Source organism: Ciconia boyciana, chromosome 19 (assembly GCF_034638445.1).
Source record: "Ciconia boyciana chromosome 19, ASM3463844v1, whole genome shotgun sequence".
NCBI lineage: Eukaryota > Metazoa > Chordata > Aves > Ciconiiformes > Ciconiidae > Ciconia > Ciconia boyciana.
In genome coordinates, this window is record NC_132952.1 from 2,200,132 (window position 1) to 2,223,182 (window position 23,051).

Consider the following 23,051-nt stretch of genomic DNA (forward strand, 5'->3'; position numbering starts at 1 on the left):
ATGCAGCTAGTCACTGACAAGTAAACCACGCTACAGCACATCAGTTATTTCATTAAGCCTGAAGACCTTCCCATACCAACTCTGGATCTTTGCGGCTGGCCAGGATGTTCCCATTCTCTCCAGCAGTCTGTTTGTTCGGGCTTTTCACTCTAGGTGAGCTCTCCAAAGGTGGTGGTGGAGGGGGTGGCGGTGGGGCCACTTTCTCTTTGCTTGGAGAGATTGTCTCTTCAAACCATTGCCCGAGGATTGGTTCACTGTCATCATCTAACACAGGAGGCAGGAAAACAAAAAGCATAATATTATAAGCAACTACCGTATGCAAACTACTCAGCTTAGAAAAAGCCTGAAAAAGAGTTTCAGTGAGCACAGTTAAGGCATCTGCTATCTTCATTTTTCCTTTCCAAATCACAAGGCTAAGCACTTTTACAGCACTTCAGCAGGAATTTACAAGAAGAAATTATTTCCACTCTCCTCTTAAGCAAATACTGCCAAATCCCAGCCACTCTGGGTTTAGTTTACATAAGAGTACAGTCAGCATTACTTCTGCCAAACAGATCTTACAAACTGTTTCATATTTTCAGCATTACATGACATTCCAGTCCAAGAAGGCAAAAGACCAGCAGCCAGGTTTCCACTAAATCTGAAAGACAGCGTAAAATCCTGACTTAAGTTGCTTGCTGCAAACTCTATTACCTTGGCTGCTGTCCTCCTCAGTGCTGCTAAAATCATCCTCATAGTAAGTATTAGAATCAGTGGAGGCACTTGCGTCACTGCTCATGGAGCCCTTCCTCTGACGCTGCAAGACACAAGCCTTAGAAGAACAGCAGAACAAGTTAAATTTTAGGATTATGAAAGATAAGAATTTGAAAACAAGAGTAACTTCCTAATGCATTTTAATTTTCTTCTAGCAAATTTGCCTCAACTAGTTTATTAACAGTTTTTCAAGGCTTGTCCCCCTTAAGTTGTATTAAAAATTACGCAGCATGGTTGAAAACAAATACTCTATGCCAAGCTTGTAAGCAACACTTCAAGTAACAGCTCGAACATTAAAAGCATCGGTTTTGAATACAGCCTTTTCATCGTCTCACTAAACTCACAAATACCACTGAGCTTACAGAAAGATTTTATTAGAACAAGTTTGTCAAATTAACAGTCTCTGAAAAGAGGCAAGAAAGAGGCCCTGGCTGACAGCTTCTGAAAGAAGAATTCTAGATTCTTCTTAGCATAGACACAGTAAAGTGAGAATTTCCCAGGCAGGTGACACTTAGTAGGAGTGGTTCAGCTACAGAAGTTCTCTAGCTGTATGCCAGTTCCTACCTTTCTGTAGGAAGTAGATAGCAAAGTCAGCAGCAAATTAGTGAGTGGTACAGAATCTATCAGCCGCTGAATTCTCTGGATGGACGTGCTTTGAGCCATGATATCCAGCACTGCTGGCGGACCATCACTCTCCCAGCCCTGGAGGACAGCATTGAAAAGATAATTTAAAGCGTGTTTCAGTGGAGAAGGCAAAATGTTTCACAAGAACGTACATGCTACCTACATACCTTGTGCAATGCCTCCACTTGCAGATCTTGAAAGAGCGATGAGAGCAATTTGATAGCATGATTTGCTAGCACCACTGACAGAACACCAAACCCTTGATGCCTACGGAAACATAAAGAATACAATGTAATTTCGGGGGGGTGGAGGGAAAAAAAAAAAAAAATATATATATTAAAAAAAAAAATTGAGTGAAGCAACTGCTTTGCTAAACTGAAGACGACGACTTCTTTTCAAGAATTAAGACTTGAATTACAAATGCAGATAAAATTTCAAGAGACCAACAAGACCCCGTAGTAGTTGCTTGCTGGGCATGGTTAGATACACGGACAATGACTACTTCAGTGAGGTATTTACATACCCTTTCCCAGGTCCTAGCTTGGGAGACCCAACACCCTCCTTCGTACGAGCAATAATGTCTCTGACGCGAAGAGCAGCCAATGGATCTTTCTCCTTTCCCTTATCAGCCAAGGCCGTGGGGCTGAGGTTCAAGATGAGGAAGAGGCTATTTAGCAAACACCAAGCCCCGAGCAGCTGGAAGTTCTGATAATGCTGTCATCGCAAAAGTGAAGGGGGGAAAAAAAAAAAGCACCAAAAGGACAAAATAGTGTCAATCCAAATGCCAAAATATACCAGCACAAAAACAGTGAAAAAAGCCTCCTGAGATGCAAATCTTACCTCACCCCCTGCCCGGCGTGAGTTGCTGATGGCTTGTCCAATCATTTCATAGATTTCAAGCTGCAAATAAATCCAAAACCACAGGTATGTTTAAGCGCTCCACTGGGCAATAATAAACCATGACACACACTTTTAAAACGCCAAATACAATTGTATTTTACCCTTTACAGTTAGCCACCCCATTACTTCCTTTATCAGCAAGTCTAAGGCCTAGAAATAATAGATACGTATTGCAATGCAAATAAATACAAATTCTACACACTTCACTTGCCAAGAATGAAAACAACAAATACTCTCTCATCTACTTACACATTTCTGTACAATAGTAGCAGCATCATTTTCATAATCTTCTTCTTTGGAACTTGTTGACCCAGTTCGTACCTGTTGAGTGCTACCCACGTGTAGGATGGCCATGCAAGTTGCCACACTCACACCTGATTGAAAGCAAGTGGAGATAACATTCCTATTAAGAGCCAGTCTTGGGACTCAATGTTCCTACTTAGCACATTAAAACAAGGGGTATCTAACAGGCCCATAAACTTGATAGAGCTGGGAATACTCAATATTACAGCTGACAGATAAAAAAATCTTTCTGAGGTACCCCCAAAAGAGTCAAGTTCTGTCCTACAGAAACGCGTGAGAACAATTAAAAGGGGAAATGTTTTACCATGTAATTCAATACCATTATTAAGGCAATCTTCATACTCGACTGCCATATCCCTTTAAAGTCCTACCCATACCAATTAAACACCCAGGATTCTGGTGTACTTAAACTGCTCCTGGGAAACAAGGTTGATTTGGGGGTATAACCAATTAAGCTGAAGCCATAAGCATTGCAAAAATATATTATGCTCTGAACATAAAAAAAAAAAAGAGCAGAAATTACAGGCTATTAAGAAGATGTTGAGTCACTTAGTCTTTCCCTCAGATACCAAAAAGAACATTCGCAGAATATATCAGAATTTCAGCGTCACTGTACAATTTTCACATTAACCCAGTCACCAGACTATGCAGTATGCTGCATAGCTTTCAAATTCATGAGAAATAAACGTTACTTGGGGGCTGAACCTCAAACGTGCAGGTAACAAAGCAGAGCAAAGGTGAGAGCTACTTAAAGCTCCAAAGAAAACACAGGAAATCCATTCACCTGCATAGAGACAGCTGAGAGCAAGAACCGTCACATCTTGGAGACGCGTGGGTGTCAGGGGCTCCAATACAGGCAGAGACAGAGTATCCAGTGCCATGGTCACATCTATTACCAGCGAATGAAATCTATAGGAATGACACGTCAAGGTTCAGCAATGCAATGTACACATCAGACAGCTCACAGGAGCAGCACAATAACCAATACTGCATAGCTAGCACCGTTATTTTCTCTCATACAGTGTACCCTGCATCTACCAAAGAAGAGTAACGACCGACTCTTACCCATTACGAACAGCAGTGGCATCTGCCACTGTGGCTGGCATAATAAAAAAAGAGTTGGCTGACACCGCATCCTGAAATCGATTTATGTATCGCAAAAAGTATGGGAGGTTCAGGCACACTCTCAGCAGTTTTTCAGAGCCACCTACGAAACAAAAATAGCAGTGCTATTTTTACTGTTCCATGGGAGAGCTCCTAAGCAGAACAGATCTAACAGTCATCAATAATTGACTTAATTGTTCTTTGTGCTGAGAAAATATCACCATAGATGAGGTAATAGGATAAAGACTAGTTTACAACACACAAAGCAGATGGTGAAATTTTCAGCCAGTACTCATAACGGGTGCCACAGAGCTCTGCGTGCATGTTACATGGCACACCAGGTCTAATCCACACCTGCTCAGTAATCCATCCCGTAGGCTATTTTATATCATCCACCTTTTTTTTCCCCAAAAACCAAAGCTACTGCATACAAATATAATGAGCTCATCTCCTCTGCAATGAAGAAAACTACATTACAGTCACAACCTCCCTTGGTAACCTCAGCATGCAACCAAGTGAGTCCCAAAGAACAAGTGCTTTAGGTCAGAAAGCTTCTTCCCATTCAGAGCTCTAAGGTGTAACACTGGAGAGTCATTTCCTCTAGCATTTTTTTCCCTGGTCCTAAAAAGCTGATTCTCACCCAGTTCTTGCAGGCTGGCTACATTCTGAGCGATGAATATGCTTTTTGTCTTTGCTGCAGAGGTTTGATCTGTGGAAGCTTGATCCTCGCTCTCTCCTTCCACCTAAAAACAAGCACGTGCTAAATATAACATGGAAGCATTAAAAATACACGGTATTGCAGTAAGTCTCTACACAGGAGCAAGGCACATCAGCAGCAGAACTCAAAAGAGCTATCAATATCACTGAACATTAGCTTCCATGAGGCAACAAAACTACTATTGCCAATACAACGCAAACAGTATTTTCTCATTTGCCATTCGTCGACACGCAAGTAGGATTTAAATACTTCAGAAAGGTTTTCTTTACGCACGTATATTAAAAAACTACCACTTACTGCCCTCTGTCCTTGCCTGCACCAATGTTATTAATGCTAAAATTCAGACTGCTTCTATTCTAGGGCCATTTGTTTACCTGTGTCTCTGGCATGATAGATGGTGATGACGAGACTCTAGGGTTAAAGACTGATGTCAACTGATTGAGGAAGTTCATCTGCACTTCTTTCTGTCTTAGTTCTGGGCTCACCGGGGAGGCCAGCTCCTTCTGGTCCTCTACTGCAGGGGAAGCAGCAAAACATCATTTCACACATCAAACCCATAGTATTTTCTATGCCTACCTCAAGTGCCACAGTGCTATAACCATAAATTAAAACACCTACCATCAGAGAGGGTTTTGACAGTCTGAGGCAGCTTGGCCGATTTCATCATTGCTGTGAAGGTAATAATTTCAGTTCGATCTAGGCGGCTGCAGCCCGTGCACAGCCCCTTTATCAGTAGAATGAGGTGTTTCTACAAAGAAAAAGACATCAAGTACAATTTAAACTCTCTTGATTGCAATTATTCCTCAATATCATGTATTCTAAGCAGCTGCATTAAGAGTACTGCAACTTCAGCTAGTAAGGCTATTGCAACACCTCGAATCCACTCTCATCTCCTACCAAAGATCGTGACAACTTACTAACTGCAGGTAATTCAGGTCGCTAACGTTGTCCCATGTGCTTGTTATAGAAAAGCATCTGGAAAAGCTCTCTCTCCTATGACACACTAAGGCTTAAAGCTGGCCCTATCAGAAGCTACATTACGCGAACACTTCTCACATGCCTTTCCTCTCTGAAATAGATTTAAGCTTTCCCAGAAGACTAAAATACAACTGGGGAAGAATCCATCTTTAAAAATTTGACGAACAGTTTTGATCCAGGTTGTTACACAAAACCAAATCAGACTGTAGGCAATTACAACAGAATTAACCAAGGCTTCAGATCACCTTTATTTCAGCTTGCTCACAAGCTGAAATTCTGAGTAAAGAATGCAGAGGGAAGATTCAGCAGGTATCAGTCTCTACCAAAGTGGTACACCTTAAATATTTTAAGAACTTCATTAATTTGGCTTTATGCAACATTAGAGCAATATTCCGATTAGAGGCCAAAGTCCATTTTCGCACTCAGGCTTGCCCACACAGTCAAAATCTGTGCTCACCTGGGAAACAGCACATGCTTCATCTGGGTTCTCAAGACGCAGCAGTGAGAATTCAATCAGGACTTTACAAGCAGCTGCCACTGATTGCAATTGGTTTCTTGGTACTGAAAAAAGCAGATGCTTGCATCACTCAGCACAATTTTTTAAATAATTCAGTGTAAGATGTTCTTAATGCTTTCAGTAAAACAGAATGCTATGCAACACACACGCATACACAATCTATCACACCTAACACAGAGATGCAATGTAAATTCAGTCTCATTAAAACACAACACAAGAAATGTCAGTAAAGCAAGGATAATACCTTCGACCCGGACAAGGTAATGTAGATAGATACAATGGCTTCCCCAGCAACATTATTTAATAGTGACAGAAGCACTGAAGAACACGAAACAAGTTGACCAAACCCACTTTTTTGCTGAAATTGCCAAATTCTGTCAGCCAAAATAATATAAAATATTTTGAGTCACAACGTTCTGATCATTAATTCCAACATAGTAATGTAACTGCTAAAGAATAATTTAAAAGTCCTGAAAACAGATTTAAATGCTTCATTTGACCAAAAATTATTTTTGCTAAATAAAGTCAGGCCAATGATTACGCAACCAAAAAGTCAACGCCGCCCAGTACTTGGTGGCCAAACACCCCTATCAGCAAGTTTCCCTCTCCATCTGAATTGACATTTTGCCAGTATAAAAGCTAGTAATGCTGGCCTCACGCACTCTGCCTTAAAGTCTGATTCAGAAAGAGGGCTCGAGACAAATACCTAAAGGACAACAGTTCTAGTTTACTTTTCCTATGTCCTAGTCACAACACAAGAACAAGAGCAGCAAAGGACAGGGAATACTTACTTAGACCACACACAGTAGTGATGTAATGTGTAGAAAGTGCAACGAAGGAGGAGTAAAAAGGCTCGTATTGTTTGTCATGGTGCAGGATTTCAGATTCACTGCAACAGGAGAACAGGAGATATGTCAACTGTCTACAGCGCAAGAGCAGCACCCCACAACACTCAGAATATGTTATATCTATTAACAGATGTAAGACAAGATCATTAAAATCATATGCTCTTTCCAAATCAAAGTTTTGAGAACGGAATCCTCTCCCTTGTGCCCCATCTCCCGTGTCCTCAGGACTGAGTCCTCCAGCAGCAGACAGATCGTGGCACCAGCATCGCTATCCACATAGAAAATTTAAGGAAATAGTTCCAATACTGCAAATGTTTCTCCTTTATACCATCAAGAGGCCAGCCTCTTTAACAATTGCTCTCCCAGTCGGAGGTTTATTAATCTTTAAGTTATTCTAAACTCAGCTGCCCATAAAGTTTGGACTGTTTGTTCTGCTAACGCTAGGCACGATTTGCCAGGACTGGAGCACAAGGCATTCCCTTTCTGTCAAGGCACGGAGTCAAACTGGAGTATATGCAATCCTGCAAAACAGAAGGACCAAAACAGGCAATTGCATAACAACAACAAATACACAACACAGTATCTGCGACAAGCTGGGGAGTAAAGACTTTTGGCAGGTAACACACAGCAGAGAAAAATGCGTCCACCATAATCAGCCTCATGGGTAGAGGCCTGCCACTTCAGAGATCCGCATCATTCTGCCCCGCACACAAATCAACACAAAGCTCAGAGCGAGTGAAAATTTCACGCCAACTCAAACTAAAAGTAAAAATTGTAAAGCAAAATATGCATCAACACGCTGAAAGTCAAGTCCCTGAGGTTTCTCAGTGAGGCTCGCTGGCCACAGAGAACACCTATTTATGTACAGAAATGACACGTTAAAGGCTGCTGCAGCAATGTGTCACACCACATCCCATTTGCACAGAAACCTGAAGGCAACCACCTTGAGCACAGAAACACAGCTCTGCCTCCATAGCTAGTTCTGCCCTTGATTTTTCCTGCGACAAAACCAAGGGATGTGGACGCATGTCTATTAAATGCTTAAATTAATTTCCTTCACACTTTCAGATGATAGAAACTTTTATACCATGAAGTGAATGAGCAAGTAAGAAGAACAGATTATATGACTGAACTTCACTAGCCACTTTACCTCTCGAGACACAGACTTCTCCACCTCTGGCAACAGAGTTTATTTCTGGGGGGGAGGTGGGGAACAGAGGGCATCAGCCTATCGCAACACACTATACTCAACTAAAACAATGACTTCTCAAGTTTGGCAATGACTAGCGCTGCTGCAGAGCACGGCAAAACGAACCCATGTATCCCCTTCACCCACCTGCACACAACGATGCCAGCTTTGGCAGGGTGGGAGGAGGACGAGGACACACCATTCTCTGCTGACCAGAAAAATGCCTAATTTATGCCCAGTCACCTTCCCTTTTTCTATCCTAACTCATCATTTCCAGTCATAACGGGAGACGCAGCTGAAACAGAAGAAACTACAGAATATACTATTTCTTCTGGAAAAATGAACAGAAGTACTCAACAGCTTTGTAGCTTTGATTTCCTAGTTCTGAGGGTTTTTTTATTTAGTCTACCCAAAAAGCTGAAATAGCAAAGTAGCCACTATGAAGCGAGAGGCTGTACTTGAAGATATTCAGCAGCATAACGCGACTTGAGTTTCAACCTCTCATTCACCAGGCTTCACCTCGCCCTCTCCTGCCAGGAGTGCGCTGATGGCTAACGAGCCCAGAGACTGAACATGCAAAAAAGTTCACGCTCTCTTATGTTCAGGCGCTAATTTTGCTCACCTACCTCATTATGCCCAACTATAAATTAGCAGCAGTAGGTGTATGCAATGTATCTTCAGAGAACAAATGAGAACTATTTGGGAATAACAGAGTACGGGAGAAACTAGCAGCTCCCCAACGATTATTCTGCTGTATAGGTCAAGCTGTGTGAGACACAATACCCACAAGATATAAGAACACAAAGGTGCAGAAACCAGAACAAGATAGGGAATTTCGTCTGGATTGGATAATAAGAGGCTTGAGTTTTATTAAAACAAGCCAGGGACTTGTTACGGTAGTGAAAAGTGGAAACCATTTGTCAACTAATCATCAAGTCCTTGCAAATAAACCTAAATAAAATATAAGAGCTTAAGCTGTGATGTACTAGAGTGTTATTTTGCATATACAGTGAGATTTAATAATAACTTTCAGCTATTTTATTGTGATTTATTACTTAAATAACATTTCCTTCCCAGGGAAAACCATTATTCACGCTAAGCAAGAAGCCTCGGTGTCAATATCAAATGTAACACACAGCAACAAAAACCACCTCCTTTCTCAGTTCTGTTTCCAAATCTTAAACAGGCCTAAAACAGACCCTTTCTGTAAGGCAGCAGGCACAAAAGCAGCCTCTTCCTTGAAAAGGCACAGCAGCAGGTGCAGGAGTTCCCCCCCATTGAAAACCCTTCCCTGAAACTGTCACAGACTTTGTAAACCAAGTTCCACTTCAGCTGCAACTTTCTAAGTCAGTATTTCCAAAATTTGTGTCAAACAAGAGGCCAAAGCCTATCAGTTCTGGAATATACCTTCTAATAGGGGAATTACAGTAATTTGATGATGCTTAAACTTAAAAATGAAATGTAAGAGTTGTCAAGAAAAGGAGTTTATTAATTTATTTTGAAAAGAAAAATGCTAGTGATTTCGCTGTCATTGAACCACGTTTACATAAGGGGAAATCCAGCCACTTTGCAGATGGTGTCAACCAACGGTCCCACTACAAGAGCTAACAATCATCTTCTAAAAATAAGCTGAACAGATAAAATATTTTAGATTAGAAATCTAAAGATAGATTATTTGTTCAGAATAGAAGAGCATGGCTCCAAACACAAACAAGCTATATTTTTTCCTCCGTGATTTGCCACACGTTATATCAAGGCATGAAATAAAAGATAGCGTCCTGCAAGACTCCACAGGCCTTGCGCTCGCATTAAATCCTGCTGGGTCCGAAAGGCACACAAGTCAAACCTCAGGGCAGCGCTACTTAAAGGCAACAAGCTGCTGGCTTGGGGAAAATGGAACCATCGTTCTCACTAACGGAGGAAACAGACCTCTCCCAAAAGTCAAGCGCGTCCATTCAAACGTTTCTGTGATATTCTTCTGACGAAACACTCCAATAATGAACTTGAGGCACAGTGACAGCGGAGCGCCACAAGGAAAAGCAAAGCTGAAATGGTTTCTAAAAGAAAGATTAGCCTAAGAACTGCCCAAATCACATAAATATTGAGTATATGCAGGTTTCTAGGTGAACCACGACTATATGTATATAGGCACAGAACGTTAACTTGAAACATCCATCATTTGTATGCTCAGCCATTCTATTTTAAGCAAAATACCACAAGGCTTTATTTTATTATCCTCCTGAGCGCAGTGTTTGTTTTTTGTTTCCTAACAACTTATTGCGGTCAGGGTTATATCTTTGTAACCGAGCATAATGTTGTAGCGTTCATACCTAGTGTTTTAGAACATAAAATAAGCTGTAAGTTAAATTAAATAGCTCCAATGAGTGCTCTCATACTCCGAGTTTAACCTTTCTGGTTAAGAAGAGGCAGACTTGATTTGCTTCAGCTTCGTTTCTCCTTAAAGCACGACCAGTATTTCACTGGTAGAAACCTGAAAGGAAGTCAATGCCGTACACTGACCCCCCCCACGAGTCTGTCACCAGAGGAGACGGGCTTGGAGAGACAACGACTTTCACCGCACAGCCTGCAAAAGCGTAACGCGCTTGAACAAAAGCAAAACCGCCAGAACAGTCCCGAAGCCTCTCCGCGGGGTAACTGTCAAAGGTGCTTTTGCTGCGGCCCAGCAGCAGCCAACGCGGACAGCCGGGCGTGCATCCTCATCCCCGCTTATTAGGTCCCAAGGGCACCACCCCGAGAGCCTCCCAGTCCCCAGGAAAGCGGGAGGAGGCTGGGCGGGAGAAACTCCCTGGACGCTGCTCGGGGCTCCCTTTTTCCCCGGGAGCCCCAGCAGGCGCTGGCCACCGGCCCAGCCCCCAACAGGGACGCTCCTCAGCCGCTCCCCGCAGCGCCCCACCGGCTACCGCCAGCGGCACCCCCCCAGCGCTAACTCCGAGGGGCTCCCCGTCGCCGGGCACCCCCGCCCTGAGGGAACGACGCTGAGGGGAGGCAGGGCCCGGGCCGCCCCCCCCGGAGCCCGGCCCGGGCAGGTAAGCCCTCACCTCTCGATAACCGAGGCGAGCAGCTGCGGGAGCTCCTTCATCTCGAAGGCCGAGTAGGAGGCGGAGAGCAGCGGTCGCACGGCCACCTCCCAGCCCGGCTCCGCCGCGGCCCCCGCGCCGCCGCCCGCCGCCATCTTGCCGCTCCGCTGGGCGAGGGGGGGCCGCGGCGGCGGAGGGGGACGGCGGGCCGGAAGTGCCTCCCCCCCCACACGCCGCGAGACAGGAAGTGACCCAAGCCCACGCGCGCGTCGCACCTCCCGATTGGAAGAGGAGGGCCCGGCCTAGGCGCCTGCGCAGTACATGAGTCAGCAACTTTGCTGGCGGCGCATGCGCCGTGAGCGTGGCGGGGGGGGGGGGGAGCGCATGCGCCGTGGCGGCGCCCTGCCCGCGCTCCGCCCAGGCGGTGTGGGAGCAGCCGCAGGGTCAGGGCTGCGGAGAGCCCGAAAGAGGCAAAAACACCCACTGCTCCTCAGCACACGGCTTTTATTGAGGCGATCTGCACGGCGGGGAGGCGGCTGACAGGACACGGCCTCTCACGGGGCCACAACTCGCTGCGAAACCTGATTATGACGATTTAAATCCAGGTACAAAGAATTAACAGCCATTATCCAGAGGAGAAAAGGTGCGAGGTTCTTCGCTGCTGAACTACAGCACCTTGATGCCAGTGTTGTACACCAAATACAGGAGAGTTTTAAAAAGTGGGAAGGAACTAATGTTATCATCGTAATAAATAAGATCATGGAGAGACTTCACATTCAAGTTCCGCCCGCAGCCCTGCAACGTAATTAAGTGACACGATGAGGCCGTTTCCCACCGACATCCACACGCGTTCTGACCTTCTTCCTAACGAAATGACCCATCATCTCCTCCTCTTCTCAGGCCTCGCATACAGTAGCTCACATATTACCAAGTCTAGCATTCACATCACAGCAGCCGACAACCCCGCAACGCTCCCCTCGCCAAGATGAGAGTCATGGCTGGCGCTGAGGGAGAGGCGAGGATCAAGAGAACACGCATCCTTAGTATTATCTTCACTAACATCTGAGAGATGACGTGACGGCAGAGTTTAGGGCTTTAACGGAGGGTTGGAAGATGTCTTTTTTAGTCATAACGGAGCGATGTCTCTTTTCCATCTCTCTCCCATTTCTTCTCACCAGGAGACATGTAGGCAGCATATCATTTTTTTGCGCTAGCAGCTTTTCCTCCCAAATATCCTCCAGCAAAAACGTAATATAGATGTTCGCATCCATCAGTCACGCAAGCTGGAATTCCTGACTGAACCCAGCAGCAATGCTGTGGGTGGCAGATCTTCAGCCAGTCCGAATCTCAGACACCTCCAGCCTCAGCCTTCCCTTCACCCGCAGCCTTACCGCCAGGCACGGTTCAGCAGCTTCACCTGAGCAAGTCTCTTTGTGATCATAGTAGCAAAAACCAGCCCGAAGAGGACGCTGCTTATCAGCACGTAGTCATAGTCGTCCTTCAGGACATCAAACTGCTTCGATGGGTACACTCGGGTCTGGTAGATGTCCAGGCCATACGCAACAACCTAAAGAGATGAGACCATGAGCCAGTAATGCAGCTTCCAGCAGAAAAACAGATACATCAAAAATGATTGACTCAGGTCTATAGTTCTGATCAAAAAAAGAAATGTTTAAGCGGTGAACAGCCACATGATTGTAAGTTCGAGATCTCCCTGCCACAGGCTGCGGTATCACGCTGCTCTACCCACAGACTCCACGGCCCTACGTTGAAGCCTCCGCCCGGAACTCACCAAACAAGTAGACTCTAGGCCAGAGGGGGCTGTATAAATCCCTCTCATTCGGGATATGGTTTGATTGTAGTTGATAAACCTCTCGGCATGGATCTGCACATCAGGGGAGTAGGGAATCAGGTTCTCTTCTCTGAAAGGCATTTAAAGAGACATCAAAATGCAATCAGACAGCACATGAAGGACATTGCCTGCGTTTCCTAGTCTGATCATCACAAGCTGCCCTAGACCAGCAAATTTAGCAGCTTTTCCCAGTGCAGATTCATATTTGCTGCAAGATGAAAATCAAACATGCCAGCTGGGTCGGACTACACTGCAGCACCCTCCTTTTAGGCTTCTAAAGTTTTAAAAATAAGTGTCATTCTAAAAACTTTAGACAGTTACTCTTAGAGTGCAGACAACAGGCTGGTCTTGCTAATGATAAGACCTGCTGCATTACAGACAAACGTATTCCATCGTCACAGGCCGGGAACAAACCAACCTCGCTTAATTTAATGCAAGAAGTGCCCTGAATGTGCCCAGGACAAGTTGTTCTACTTCACACTACCGTATTAAACACAAAATCCATCCCTCTTCCAAGCTGCCCAGAAACAGCGGCTAGCGCGCTTGCCTTACCTGCTTTGTTCCGTAGGGATCTCTGGGCGGCGAGGATCCAGCAGAGCCTTTGGAAGGGAGAGGATGGCCCCGGAGGGAAGCCCAACTGTGCATTAAAAGAAATGCATCTTAAAAATGGCCATTTCTGACAGCATTTTCTAACAGCTAACATAAGTGCTCTCTTGGTGCTTATCCTTGCACTTGCCGGGAGTCCAGGGCAGTCTACAGGCAGGATTTTTGTCAGCAAACTGCATTTTGCTTGGTTTTCAGTGCGAAACGTGGCTCATGCAGGTAGCATAAATGCGTTCAGAACAGAGCAGCATGTACTTACTGAGCAAGTGACGGCTGGTGATGCCTCGCTCGGTGATGGTGGCCTCCATGGCGCTGATAGCAGATGGGAAGATATAAGATTGCTGGAGAACCTGAGGTAAAATTGGGCGGTCAAGGGAGCTGAAGGCTGTGGCATTGTATTGCTCTGTCCCTTCATACAGCTCCAGCACAGTGAACTCGTTCCGACGTGCCTTCGTGTTCCAGTACTGGTACTGAAACAAGAGAAGATTTTTAGGAATATGGGGCAAGCAGAGTCAATAATACAGAGGAAGCAGGAAATCACAGAGAATGGTCAAAAAGTCTTCTCCATGCAGGTTCAGCAACTGCCCCTACCTCCCAAACATAAAGAATGAGAAGATAAGAATAATTTCTTACCACCACCCAGTTCTCTGAATGAACAATGTGGACAGGTCCCTTTGCTTTCTTCTGTACCGATGAGTGGATGATCCTGCCTGTGACCCCATCAATCAGATATATTCCAATGAAAGTGCGCTCATGATGTGTATCTGTGCTCTCTGTCACCACAGCAAGCAGGTTTGGATTCAAGGACTAAAGAAAAAGAAAAAACAACGGAGACCCCCAACTTTAGTGCCACAGGCACCTTGTTTATCTGCAGTCCATCTGGGACAAGGCATATAATAAACAAAGTATCTTCTTAGCACAAATCACCTGAAGAAATCAAGTAGCTATTTCCGCATCATCAGATGTTTGACTGACTTAATTGCTGCATGAAAACATTTTATAAAAGAAATCTCCACCAAAATTAGCATCTTCTGCAGAGGGTTATACAAGGAAAAAATGGCACCACAGGGCAATTAATCATAGTGCCTAGAAACGGTGCTGAGATCTTCCCGTGAGATAATGCGTCAACAAAAAGTCAACAAAAACTTCTAACGGCACCTTATAGAGAACACTGCGGTCTCCCATCACACGGCCCTGGGAGTGCACGTGCTCATTGGACCTCTTCCCTTTCACAGTCACTATCCTCTGTACTTCGGTGGGTATGATCACCTCCCAACTCTCCTCTGTTGTCAGGTCCTGCAAGAAAAAAGCATGACGTAGGAGGTTTTATCTTGTCCTCAAAAGACCATCTCCACAATTAAGATGCAGGGAGCTTTCTCTGCTTTTGAATTTAAAAGTTTCTTAGGCACATTTTGAGGCCAAACTGTTTCTATTCTGAGGAAAACTCCGTAAACCAAATGAAGAGATCTACCATTATCCAGCGGACATTTAGGAAAGTGACATCACTTAGACTGTAATGAGTCTTCCATACCTTTTTCAGCCTGAATCCAGAGAGTTTTCCTTGCTCAGCATCAACTAGATAAAAAAAGATAGAATGAGCCATTTCTTCTAACTGGCGAAGGACATTTTTAGTTGCTGGGAAAGCTGTAACCTGGAAAAGAAGAATTGAAACACAGGTTAAAAACCAACTAATGCATAAAAGAAAAAAAAAAAAAAACACCACAAAGATTATTTCAAACATGTTTACCAGGATGAGGTCTGTCTTACCAGAATAACCTCATAGTTTTGTGTGAAATGTGACTCAACAACATTTTTTTTTATCTTGCACCAAAACGGAGGGGAATAATTAACCCGAACATGAAGAAAATTTCCTCCAGGCAAAGCAATTTACCTTGTACTCATCATCAATCAAGAGTAGTACTTTGGCATAGTCTTGATCCATAATAGGCAGAAGCAAAGTCTGAAGAATTGGACGCTTCAAAACAGGAGGAGCTACTTGACTTCTCTTCCCAAAGATGGGGTTAAAGACATACAGAAAGCTCATTTTGGTTTCCTAAAAAACAAACAGGACGCAAAACTTTTTTTAAGGCAGACAAAAGAGCTGGTTTTCTACCCGTTACCTGCTGGTGTCAACTATTCATACCCTGGATTCAGCTATTCCATCCTCAAAATATTCCGTTTGGAAACGCATATACTCTATCCCACATTTCTCTGTCAAAGCCACACCATGGCATAACATGGTGTTCATGGCTTTAACTAAATCCTACCTGCCACCTGCTGAAGCGGTCTCAACACATAATAGTGTCTCCTCCTCCCTCATGTATGGAGTACAAAACATCCTGCAGCTAGCTAAAGGACAGCCATTGTCACCTAGCTAATGGAGACCACATGTGACTTATCTCACAAAGAAACCACCAAAGAAACTCACCAAAGAAACTGGATTAAATTATTTCTTTTGTTTCAATAAAAGGCTTCAAAATTAGTATCTTTAAATTTTTTAGGATTGTGTGTCTGTTTCCCTCCAGGTCTCACTCCCCTCCTGTCCCCACATAAGTGATAACCAGACTCAAACCATATCATAAGTGATAACCAGATACTCAAAAAGGTATTTTCTGCCGCCCTTGCAAAGGGCAGATTTCCATGCTAAGCAAGTTCAATGGAGGGACAGAGGAAAGGGACTCACCTTGTCCTTAACAAGCAAGGTACATTGTGGAGGGTGTGGGAAATGGGCTGTTGTTCTTTGGACCATCAGCTTAAAGGAGGAGCCCAGTCTCACATTCTTGAGATACTGCTTCCACAGGATGGTGCCAGAACTGCTTTCAATACCAAAAAGCTGAGCAGAGAGACACAGTAAAGCCAAAGTTTAGAACAACACATCTCTCGCATTCCAGCACTGCATCTTTCTTTGGCATATGACAAAGACAGAAAAGTCTTAGTCCCTCTCCAAAGCTTGCACAAAACATTCTGCGCATCTTCTCACGACATTCTGCCCAAAGCCTGCCTAAAAACGGGGGTAGGAATTCAGAGCTGAGACTCTTAGCTACAGTCTAGAAGCAGATTCCTACCCTGGCTTCCTCACCTTTCCCGAAGCGGTGACCATCACCATCATTTTCTGGAGGTTGAATTCATCTCTGGCCAAATTGTCAATGTTAATCTCATTTTTAATCTGGCTCCGGGGTTTCCTGGCGTCATAGAACATCTTCCAAAGATGGGCAGTCCAGGCTTGCAGCAGGATAAGTTGGGAGGACAGCCGCTTCAGAAACATCCCCAGCAAACCATCTGCAAATAGACCAACAGTGATAACGAGGGAAAAAACATTACATCCCACTCCACAATTGAAATTATGGTCTAAGCCAGTAGAAGAAATGCTGCCATGCATGAACCATATCATGCCATGCATGATAACTCTTTGCCTTGGCCTCCCACTACAGAATAGTAGTTATAGTTCCCATTTCTATGATAGATTCTGTCATTTACCAACCTTTCCCCACTTCACAGTGGCATAGCTCATTCCAAAAGATGCTCTCATCAACTGAAAGCAAACCTTCTTGCAGAGTACATAATCTCTTCCTTTGTATTTCTTCTTTCTCACTAGTACACTCACAGCAAGCACCCACCTAAAGCTTACCCACCTATAAGGTGTGCATCTCCCTCTGCACTCATTACTCAGAGCTACAGAAGCCCCTGAAGTAAAAAATACTTAATTCTTCCCAGTCAGGGTTTATATTTAGCTTCCTGAAAGGAGCAGAATATCAGACTTCAACTATATTTCACCACTGAGGAAAGCAAGCAGAGAGGAGATCAAGTTCCACTCGAAGCATTAGTCAGAAGTGTTAGAAAACGCTGCATGCAGTCTGAGGTTACCTTGAATGGCTGCATCCAGGACAGCAAGAAAAAACAAAACAAAGCAAAAACAAAAGCTATTGCAAATGAGTCTTCCAGAAAGAGTCAAAGGGAAACATTGAGGAGAGATGGCCAAAATCCCTCATACGGCTGCTGACTGTTTTTTGAATATAACAACATAATACGCTCATGCCATCCGCATTTGGCATTGGACTTCAAAAGTTTAGACAGAAACGGGTTTATTTCTCCTCATTTTAATTGCCGTCAGTAGAAATTTGAATCCTCTCAGCTCAGAGGAAAAAGAAAACAATAAATACATTTGTTCAGGAAGAAAAACAAACTCACAAAGGTAATTCCATTAAATCTACGGCTTACCTGCTTTCTTTCCAAATTCTCCCTCCAACTCAGCCTGTGCACCTGTCAGAGGTAGATCCACCATCTCCAAGCTTACCACTTCTGCTAGTGACTCCTCTCTACTCCATACAACTTTTCCTGGAAATAAATACGAGTGGAATGTTGGAAAATTGATGTCACTGAGATGCCCTTTCAACCCTTTCTGCAAATTAACATTTTTGCCATGAGGATCTTTTCTGAAGAAACTTTGAGGAAGACCTACAACAGCACTTGGACTCAATTCCTACAAGAAGAGTGTTGAAATCTGCAGAAAGCCCATGAAATTCAAAGGCTCTGTCTGCACAAAGAACACTGCAGAACTGTTTTCTCAGATGAAATGTCTTGTGAGGGTGAAAGAGTCTCCAGTACCTTTCATGGGACAGTTAAAATTAATTTTGCCAGTTTCCAAAGAAAGCAATGATAAAATATAATCACTGGGACTTGGAGTTTTCTTTTCTACAGCAACAAGGTGTGCACTGTTCAAAATGGAATAGGTTAGCTGTTTGCCAGTTACCTGGCTGCTGGAGGAACATTAGCATGTGGTCTTCTGTTTGCACCAAGGCTCGATAGCCCACAGAGTCATCCTTCTTCAGGAAAACTTGGATGTACAGCTGGAAAAAAGAGCAAGCAGAGCAGTGAGGTTGATGATCACATCATCTCCTTGGAGAAAACAGAACTCTCAGGCAAAACAAGAACAAACCGTGTGACTGCATGCAGTAATCTGGTGTCTGCAGAATGCTTTTCACCTTGTCTGAAGGTGAAAAGCTCTACCAATCCTGCCAAATAAGGGTATGGAGGGCATCGCAAGTCCAATAAACCACAGGACTGAAATAATCTCTCCCTGCTCACCTGCTGTGGCTTGGCACCGCTCTGCTCCAGGTTGAAGGTAATTGTGGTATCCAACAATCTTTGTCCAGTTTCAACCAGGTAGAGATTAATATTGTAGGTTTGATTGGAACAGGTTAAGGATTCCTGTAACAAGAGGCGGAAAACAGCTGAGTTAAACATGCATGCCACACCAAATTCTGCAGAAGGATTTCTAGTTGAGTGAGAACTGTGACTTCAAGATATTTTTAGATTATTTATATGGAGCTGCTGCAAAACATCAGTCTCCAAAAACATAGGGTAACACCTTTTTTCTTTCTGTTCCCACATGCAAAAGAAGAAAATAGACTGTCAGGAACTTCTGCTGCTCTTGGGAACAAGCACGCTTTATACCTGCTTCCGGGAATCCTCCAGAGTACTTCCAGCATGAAGGCCATCAGAACTTCCAGGTTTCTGAAATGAGATAACATCGTTTCAGACCCCAATAAGAGTATAAAAAAAAAAATAGGTTTTTGAGTGCCTGACAAGCCTCAGCTTGACTCTGAAAACAGGCAACAAACAGTTCTGTTCTATTCTATTCTATTTCTGATAAAAATGAAACCTTGCTAAGCTCGCTATCCCTAAGAACTGAAGTCTTCTATAGATCAGTAACCCCGATTCCTAGGTTACATGCCCAGCTTACACAAGGCTGAAACAGGCTGCACACAGGACAGCATGCTTCATCAAGCCAGAGACAGCCTTAGCCAGATGTAATCAAGATCTGCTTGCATTACCACTGTCTTCATATGTCTGAGAAGCTAATTAAATCTTCCTCTTCCTCAAGTTACTACCCATCCCTCGGCCTGTGAAGGAAAATACTTGCGGAACCCACCCCCAGTGCATATCCATGCTAGAGCTGTGCTGGTTACATAGTACAGGCAAATTGTACTAACCAGTTCACTCCTGCAGGTCAGGACAGCAGCCACTGTTTTCTCCCCAGTTGTTGCAAAACTCACCAGAGCTGCCTGAAAAGAAAAAAAATAGCAGGAAATCATAAAACAAACAAGAAAATCCTGAAACCCCACCAAAAACTACCTGTGCAGCAAATTAAGCCATACTGGAATTAAAAACAGGTATTTCACAGCCAAATTTTAAATTTCATTGTTTCATCAAATAAAAAAAAAAAAATTACCTCTTGTAACACTGAAAATACTGAAGATGGAAACAGTTGACCTGCCACAGGCTTTTGAACCACCATGTCCAGTGTTACTGAGCTTTTTAAAGCTTGTTTGCTTTCCAAAACCTCTCAGCTGGCCTAACAAAAGTACTGCTGCACCACTGGCCACTTAGACACGCGTGTCTCTTTATCCACCTCAAAACCAGGAAACTACCCCGACGTTGACAGTTGTCAGCAACAAAACATACCTACACCGATGCCTGGAAATACTTCAGCAGCTAGTATAAATTAAATCAAACAGTTTTCAAGTGTTGCAGCTGAGAGCACAACTGAAATGAGAAGCTCAGAAGTTTGTTCAGAATGCATAGTACAAGAGTATTCATTTATTTTAAAGAATTTTAAGCTGTAGTTGGCCCTCTTGCTTGAGTACATTTATCTTGGTTACCTGCTGGAAGTCCCGGAGGTGGCTGAGCAGCCCATGTTTGTACTGCAGCAAAGAGAAGTGGCTCGGAGACAGCTGCAGGAAGAACTGAGTCCGCGAAGCACTGATTACATTGGGTTGAGTGGCCAATATCCTGGGCTGGAAGCCATCAGCAAACTCCAGGTCAAGTGACTGTGAAAGGGAGACAAGCATATGTGTTCATGAAAACTTTTTCTTCACTGAAACTAATACCTTCCTTTTATCAGCAGCAATATAAGCTTTATGAAGAGGTTCCCCATGTCAGGATAAACATACAGCAGAAGCAGGAACTAGGCTCCCATTGGAGCAAATTCTGGAGACATCAATCCAGAAGGAACGACAGACACAATATACAGTTTTCTCTCCCTTCCCTCAATTTACGGATCATGCTTCTCCCCACACCTCTTCAATCACTCTGTAGGCTGCCAACAGGAGAGCCCCCTACGCTGCTAGGCTCAGTCAGGCACCAGACCAGCTGGACAATGAATTATGTACAATGCTCTTTCAGCACTTCCCACCTGCAGCGGGATCTGCTTCATCTCCTGCTCCGTCTCCAAGGAGCAAACATAGAGCGAATGCGTGTCCATGTCCATGCACACCAGCACTGCCTCCCCCACCACGCTGCACACGCCGTTTAAGCTCTTCAGCCACGGGGCTGCTACTCTGATCTGCCAAGCGAGACATAAACAAAGAAATGAAGTTGTCAACAGAACAAAATCTTCCAAGAACCTACTTGGACACAACCAAGAATTTAAGTCAGAATTATTTTTACCCATCACCCTGGGAGAAACTATCTATCAGCGTGAAATTTCCAGGATGGTCTTGAGTAACAGCTGCAAGCCTAATTAAGTTTTGCTTTCAGGGCATTCAGCAGTGAAATCCATTTATTATTCTATATACAATGCCTCAGTGAAAGGGCAGTTTATCTGTACTACCACAACAATTAATCACTCCGCACGCCACACCCCACCCCATCCCACCTAGTTGGAAGTACATTTGTTAACACCAAATTCAGTATTTTGGATCCATGATAGAGCACTACCTGTTTTGTAATTTCTCCATCTTCTACGCTGAATGTTAAAACGTTCAAGTGGCTCTGGGGAACGATTCCAAGCACGTGGATCACTCCAGTCCCATGGGAATACAACAACTGGTACTGAGTACTCTCACTGCAAGAGAGGCGGCAACCATGAAGCATCATCTTCTCGCATGACTGCTTTCAGATGTCTTCAAAAGCATAAGGCAAGTACAGCATCCTTTCCTCTCCAAGGCAACAGGCTCCCTGTCAGAAGTTTACACTTCCACTTAAAATTCGTTCTTACCTTTCTGGTAAGTGTTCCACCCATTTCTGGTGCCCGTTGGAAAGGTAGTGAAGAGAGATGGCTGCCTTCTTCAGGACTGCCACGTATTTCACCACGTCCTGTAGCCCCACCAAACTAGCCACCTGGAAACTAAACACGGGTCAGAGACAGTAAGTCAGAAAATTATTTTCTCCTAGAAGAAAAAAACAACACTCTGTTTGAAGAGCTTCTTCAAACGCTTCACATCGGTCTTGAAGTACAATTTATAGTCCTCTTTATCTATCCTTGCTGATCTCAACAGAGAGCATTAGGCTGGAATCCAAACACCCCAAACCAGATGCAGGCTGAACGTGTGGTATATTTAAAAACAAAATCCATCTATGAAAAAAATCTGTATCTCTTTCTCTTACTGGTTTGCTAATAGAAACAACATTAGATTTAACTGCAAGGTTCAGGCATTCCTAAGGAATTCAGCCAAATGTTATTTCAGAAACCTTACATCTAACGAATTCTTCCCTATAATGCAAGTCCAAACAAGGTCAACAACTCCTTTCTTCCTCCCTAGACCAGGATTACAGGAAAGACAGTGCAAACACTACCTGCCAGTGTCCAGGGACGTCTCCCAGTTCAACCCTCCGATGTTGGTCTCCCAGGAACGCAGAATACGCCCAGCATTGGACACAGTGATGGCATCTGCCCAGGAAATTAAGAAAAGGAGATGAACGTAGAACTTGTATCCTACCACAGATCAACAAGGCAATGAGTTCTGGCAAGTTCAACTTGTGGTCTAAGAAGTGGTTGAGATTCCACAGGACAAGGACAACTGCCAGCCCCAGCACACCATCTGCATGTTCTCCTTACCCTGCCCATGGATCAGCATCGCATCTATTGCTCCTTCGGGAGTGCCCTTGTCTACATGGCGCCACACTGAAAGACACAGAGTTAAGTGAGAACAAGATTTGTTCCCCCAAAGGCATTTGTTTGTTATTATTTTTAATAATAAGCAATAAGCTTACGTAGAGAACAGTCTGCCTGCCCTAAGCAACAGCTTTTGAACTGCTGGCTGAATCCCCTCAGTCTGACAAAGCAATAGCACCAGCATTATCTATCGGTATGAAAACATAGCACGCTTGATCGACACGTTAGCCCCAGCACAACAGGCGTATTCCCCACAACAAAACCCCGCTTCACTCACGGATTTCGCCGCTCCTGGAGTTCAGGGCGGCCACGACGTTCTTCTCGGTGGCCACGATGAGCTTCTTCGAACCCTGCGAGGCCTCCAAGGAGGCGAACTTGAGCTTCCCCACAAACTGCTGCCTCCTGGGAGAGGAAACGCGAGCGGGGGTGAGACGGGACAACGGGGCGCTCCGCTGAGGGGGCGGGAGGGGGAAGGCCCGACGGGCGGAGGCGGCACAGCAGGCTCGGGGCCTGCTTGCAGAGAAGGACGCCGGCGCGGTGGGGACGCCCCGGCTTTCCCCCAGCACTCACCAGTCGAACTTGCCCACTTGGTCCTCGTAGACGGCGGCCGCCAGCGGCGGCAGCAGCAGCAGCGCCCACAGCCCCGCCGCCATGGCAGCGGCCGGCCGCGATCCCGGCGTCGCGGGGGCCTTAACACCGCGGGGGTGGCCGCGCCGCCGCCTGCGCGG

At 44.6% G+C, this 23,051-nt stretch overlaps 2 protein-coding genes across 5 annotated transcripts in view; both read right to left on the bottom strand.

Moving 5' to 3' along the window:
• UBR4 (ubiquitin protein ligase E3 component n-recognin 4) overlaps nucleotides 1-11,189 on the bottom strand; it is a 78,634-nt gene extending 67,445 nt beyond the window's left edge. For 3 of the 4 annotated variants that reach the window (XM_072884270.1, XM_072884269.1, XM_072884268.1), the window contains exons 1-15: nucleotides 10,994-11,186; nucleotides 6,689-6,786; nucleotides 5,838-5,941; nucleotides 5,021-5,150; nucleotides 4,777-4,916; nucleotides 4,325-4,427; nucleotides 3,646-3,787; nucleotides 3,365-3,489; nucleotides 2,527-2,651; nucleotides 2,218-2,277; nucleotides 1,901-2,091; nucleotides 1,545-1,644; nucleotides 1,318-1,455; nucleotides 694-811; nucleotides 77-264 (exon numbers count right to left, since the gene is read on the bottom strand). In XM_072884270.1, coding sequence (XP_072740371.1) covers nucleotides 77-264; nucleotides 694-811; nucleotides 1,318-1,455; nucleotides 1,545-1,644; nucleotides 1,901-2,091; nucleotides 2,218-2,277; nucleotides 2,527-2,651; nucleotides 3,365-3,489; nucleotides 3,646-3,787; nucleotides 4,325-4,427; nucleotides 4,777-4,916; nucleotides 5,021-5,150; nucleotides 5,838-5,941; nucleotides 6,689-6,786; nucleotides 10,994-11,127 — 1,896 coding nt within the window. In that variant the 5' untranslated portion in view covers nucleotides 11,128-11,186. Of the gene's footprint in view, nucleotides 1-76; nucleotides 265-693; nucleotides 812-1,317; nucleotides 1,456-1,544; nucleotides 1,645-1,900; nucleotides 2,092-2,217; nucleotides 2,278-2,526; nucleotides 2,652-3,364; nucleotides 3,490-3,645; nucleotides 3,788-4,324; nucleotides 4,428-4,776; nucleotides 4,917-5,020; nucleotides 5,151-5,837; nucleotides 5,942-6,688; nucleotides 6,787-10,993 lie in introns of all 4 variants that reach the window. The other variant, XR_012045849.1, reaches the window with a different exon arrangement.
• Nucleotides 11,190-11,459: 270 nt separating this feature from the next.
• On the bottom strand, nucleotides 11,460-23,048 carry EMC1 (ER membrane protein complex subunit 1). The gene is made up of 23 exons (XM_072884271.1): nucleotides 22,894-23,048; nucleotides 22,601-22,725; nucleotides 22,267-22,332; nucleotides 22,005-22,098; nucleotides 21,427-21,555; nucleotides 21,147-21,273; nucleotides 20,623-20,772; nucleotides 20,090-20,257; nucleotides 19,421-19,492; nucleotides 18,882-18,941; nucleotides 18,513-18,635; nucleotides 18,178-18,274; nucleotides 17,646-17,762; nucleotides 16,507-16,706; nucleotides 16,111-16,260; nucleotides 15,319-15,480; nucleotides 14,959-15,078; nucleotides 14,586-14,723; nucleotides 14,061-14,234; nucleotides 13,687-13,897; nucleotides 13,377-13,461; nucleotides 12,765-12,894; nucleotides 11,460-12,539 (listed from the first exon to the last, which is right to left on the bottom strand). The coding sequence occupies exons 1-23, from the start codon at nucleotides 22,974-22,976 to the stop codon at nucleotides 12,360-12,362; spliced, it is 2,961 nt and encodes a 986-aa protein (XP_072740372.1). The 5' UTR covers nucleotides 22,977-23,048; the 3' UTR covers nucleotides 11,460-12,359.
• Nucleotides 23,049-23,051: the final 3 nt, after the last annotated feature.